The following is a 2,725-nucleotide window of genomic DNA, read 5'->3' on the forward strand; positions in this document are numbered from 1 at the left end:
GGCTGAAGAGAGCAGCAGAGGTGCATTTCAGTCCATTGAAAGTATTGTGCATGCCTTTGCCTCGGTCAGCATGATGATGGATGCTACCTTTTCAGCTGTGTACAACAGTTTCAGAGCTGTGTTGGATGTCGCCAATCACTTCTCCCGCCTCAAAGTACACTTCACAAAGGTGTTTTCAGCTTTTGCTTTGGTGAGAACTATAAGATATCTCTACCAACGTCTACAACGATTACTAGGTCTGCGGAAGAGTTCTGAGAATGAGGATTTGTGGGCCGAAAGTGAGGGGACTGTAGCTCGCGTTGGCCTTGAAGACAAGGCGGCTAACTCTGCAAAATCCTGGCCCATTTTCTTGTTCTTTGCTGTCATAATGGGAGGTCCCTATCTGATTTGGAAACTACTTTCTACATACAGTGACGAAGAAACAGGTGAGCTGTAGCGCAAGAGAAGTGCAGCATATATCGTTCCTTTTGTTATCACATGTATAGCGACTAATCTTCTACTACAATAATAAAGTCAATAGGTACTGGGGTACAATACTGAGTTTTAGGCATGTGATACAAGTAACAGCCTGTTTAAGTAGCCTGTTGTTGAATTAGGATGCAGTTTCTTGGTAAGCTTTGTGTGATTCCAAAATTATAGTTCCTTTCTGTTTCCTTTCTATTAGATGTGGCACTTGGGGTGGGGGGAAAAGTATCGGTTGGATTGACCCAAAAAATCATGCTTTGTTACTCCTGTCAATTCTCTATTGGAAAAGTTTTAGCAAGGAAGTTAAGGTGCTTTCTTCATTTTCCTTTAAAAAAAAAAAACCAGCACTTTATAATTCAGAGCAAGTAACCTTTTAATTTCTTTTTGGAAGCAGTATCTAGTAACTGGGCAAGTGGAGAAGATGATCATGTAGTTGGAAGAGCAGAATATGACTTCAGTGCTCTCTCAGAAGAAGAAATTTCTTTCCGTGCTGGTGACATGCTAAAATTAGCACCCAAAGGTAAACTCTTAATTTTGTATTAATTTTCTAATTGCATGTGAAGTAAGTCATATTGTTAGAGTCTGAAAATGAAAACAACCCCCCCACCTTATATGACCAAACTCCTCATCCATACTGATTTTTTTCCCCCATAAGTTATTACTTGCATTGTAATACAGCTTATTGCGTAATTTTGTTAAATTTCCCTAAGATAAGGCACAGCCTAAACTTACTCAGGGAGTGCTTTGTGGTTACCTTTTCCTCGCATGTGGTACACAACTGTGAAAATCTCTAGGCATTGGCAATGCGGTGATTTCAGAACAGCTTGTGCTTTACAGTACTCTTCAGCTCACCTCGCCAATGCAGATCCTAGCCATTTCCCTTGTGAAGTAATTTGTATTTGCCTTTTATCACAGAGTTATTTTTTCTGCGTGGTGAGCTATTGTGTCATCGACCTTCTGGTGCAGTTGAGGCACAAATACAATGTATTTTGAATTGCTTTGTAACTTGATGTGTTTGCATTTTTCTTCTTCAGAACAACAACCCAAAATCCGTGGTTGGCTTTTGGCTAGTTACGATGGCCAAACAACAGGACTCGTGCCAGCTAATTACATCAAAATCCTGGGCAAAAGAAGAGGTAGGAAAACAGTGGACGTGGAAAGGATTCCAGAGCAACGGCCAGCCTTTGCCGGCACACCTGTTAGAGGACCCACTGCTACTGTGACTTTAGAGGAGCAGGAAGCTGCTTTTGATTCTGTTTTTGCTGGAAGTAATAAAGTTCCTGTTGCGTCTGACTCCACTGTGGTTAGCGGAGAGAAACAGGAACTCTAATGCACTTTCATCAACAAAGCAACTGAACTGTGCTTTATTGATAAAACTTAGGGTTTGTTGAAAATCTGCATTGTAGTGGAACACTGATGGGTCTGTACCAGTTATTGCTGCTACCGACTGGTGAAAGGATGGAGAAATTAATGCTCAAATTTGTAGTATTTATTTTTGACTCACTTAAGGCTGTACATTAATGACTCTACCCAACCACCTGGCAGTAGCTCTAAGATCTTGAGATGAGGAGAATTGAGGCATTTATAACAAAGCAAACAAACAAAAAAAAACAAACAAAAAAAAGGGACTGCTGGCCTATTCTTGTTATTAAGGAGACAAACTGTTGGTGAAATCTGGAGATTAACATCCAGTAGTCTTCATTGGAATGTCAGCTTGACAAGAGGCCTGTTCAATAGAAGTGCAAAGGAAAGATAGATATCTGTAAGATGTCCTCCAAACCTGGACACTGAGGACCATAAAACAGTAATAGTGCATTGTTTCCCCTGAAAGGAAGGAGAATTGCAAGAGATTTAGGTAACACAGTTGAGTTGTTAGAAGTTTTAAGTAAGAAGTAGGGCTTCTGTCATAAAGACCATACCCTTATAAAAAAGGGACTTGTGAGAAAGGGGAGAGAAATACAGTTAGAAAGGAACAGCAGTGAGGCTTCAGTAGTAGTTGTAACCAGTTCTCTTTTGTTTATTAAAATAACAGTAGAATAAAGGGTATCCTGTGGTCAGGCTCTTTCCAGCGCACTTACTGTTATTCCCTTCTGCAGTAAACTAACTTTGCATCACTCCTAGCCATTTTGGGTTGTAGCCTGTTAACTGCCTATCAACTACCATCTGCATCTCAGCTTATTTCTGTTCTTTATCGGTTTTGTAGGAATGTCAAAAATACCTATCCTGCCTTTTAGTGCAGCAGGAAAGCGCTGGGTTGGGG

General features: G+C 40.6%; 1 protein-coding gene across 1 annotated transcript in view; it reads left to right on the forward strand.

Moving 5' to 3' along the window:
• The window catches only part of PEX13 (peroxisomal biogenesis factor 13), a 2,767-nt gene extending 641 nt beyond the window's left edge, over positions 1 to 2,126 (forward strand). The window contains exons 2-4 of the mRNA XM_009886076.1: positions 1 to 425; positions 860 to 985; positions 1,500 to 2,126. The exon at positions 1 to 425 is cut by the window's left edge and continues 267 nt beyond it. Coding sequence (XP_009884378.1) covers positions 1 to 425; positions 860 to 985; positions 1,500 to 1,795 — 847 coding nt within the window. The 3' untranslated portion in view covers positions 1,796 to 2,126. The remainder of the gene's footprint in view (positions 426 to 859; positions 986 to 1,499) is intronic.
• Positions 2,127 to 2,725: the final 599 nt, after the last annotated feature.

The sequence above is a fragment of the Charadrius vociferus genome, unplaced genomic scaffold, assembly GCF_000708025.1.
Source record: "Charadrius vociferus isolate BGI_N301 unplaced genomic scaffold, ASM70802v2 scaffold455, whole genome shotgun sequence".
NCBI lineage: Eukaryota > Metazoa > Chordata > Aves > Charadriiformes > Charadriidae > Charadrius > Charadrius vociferus.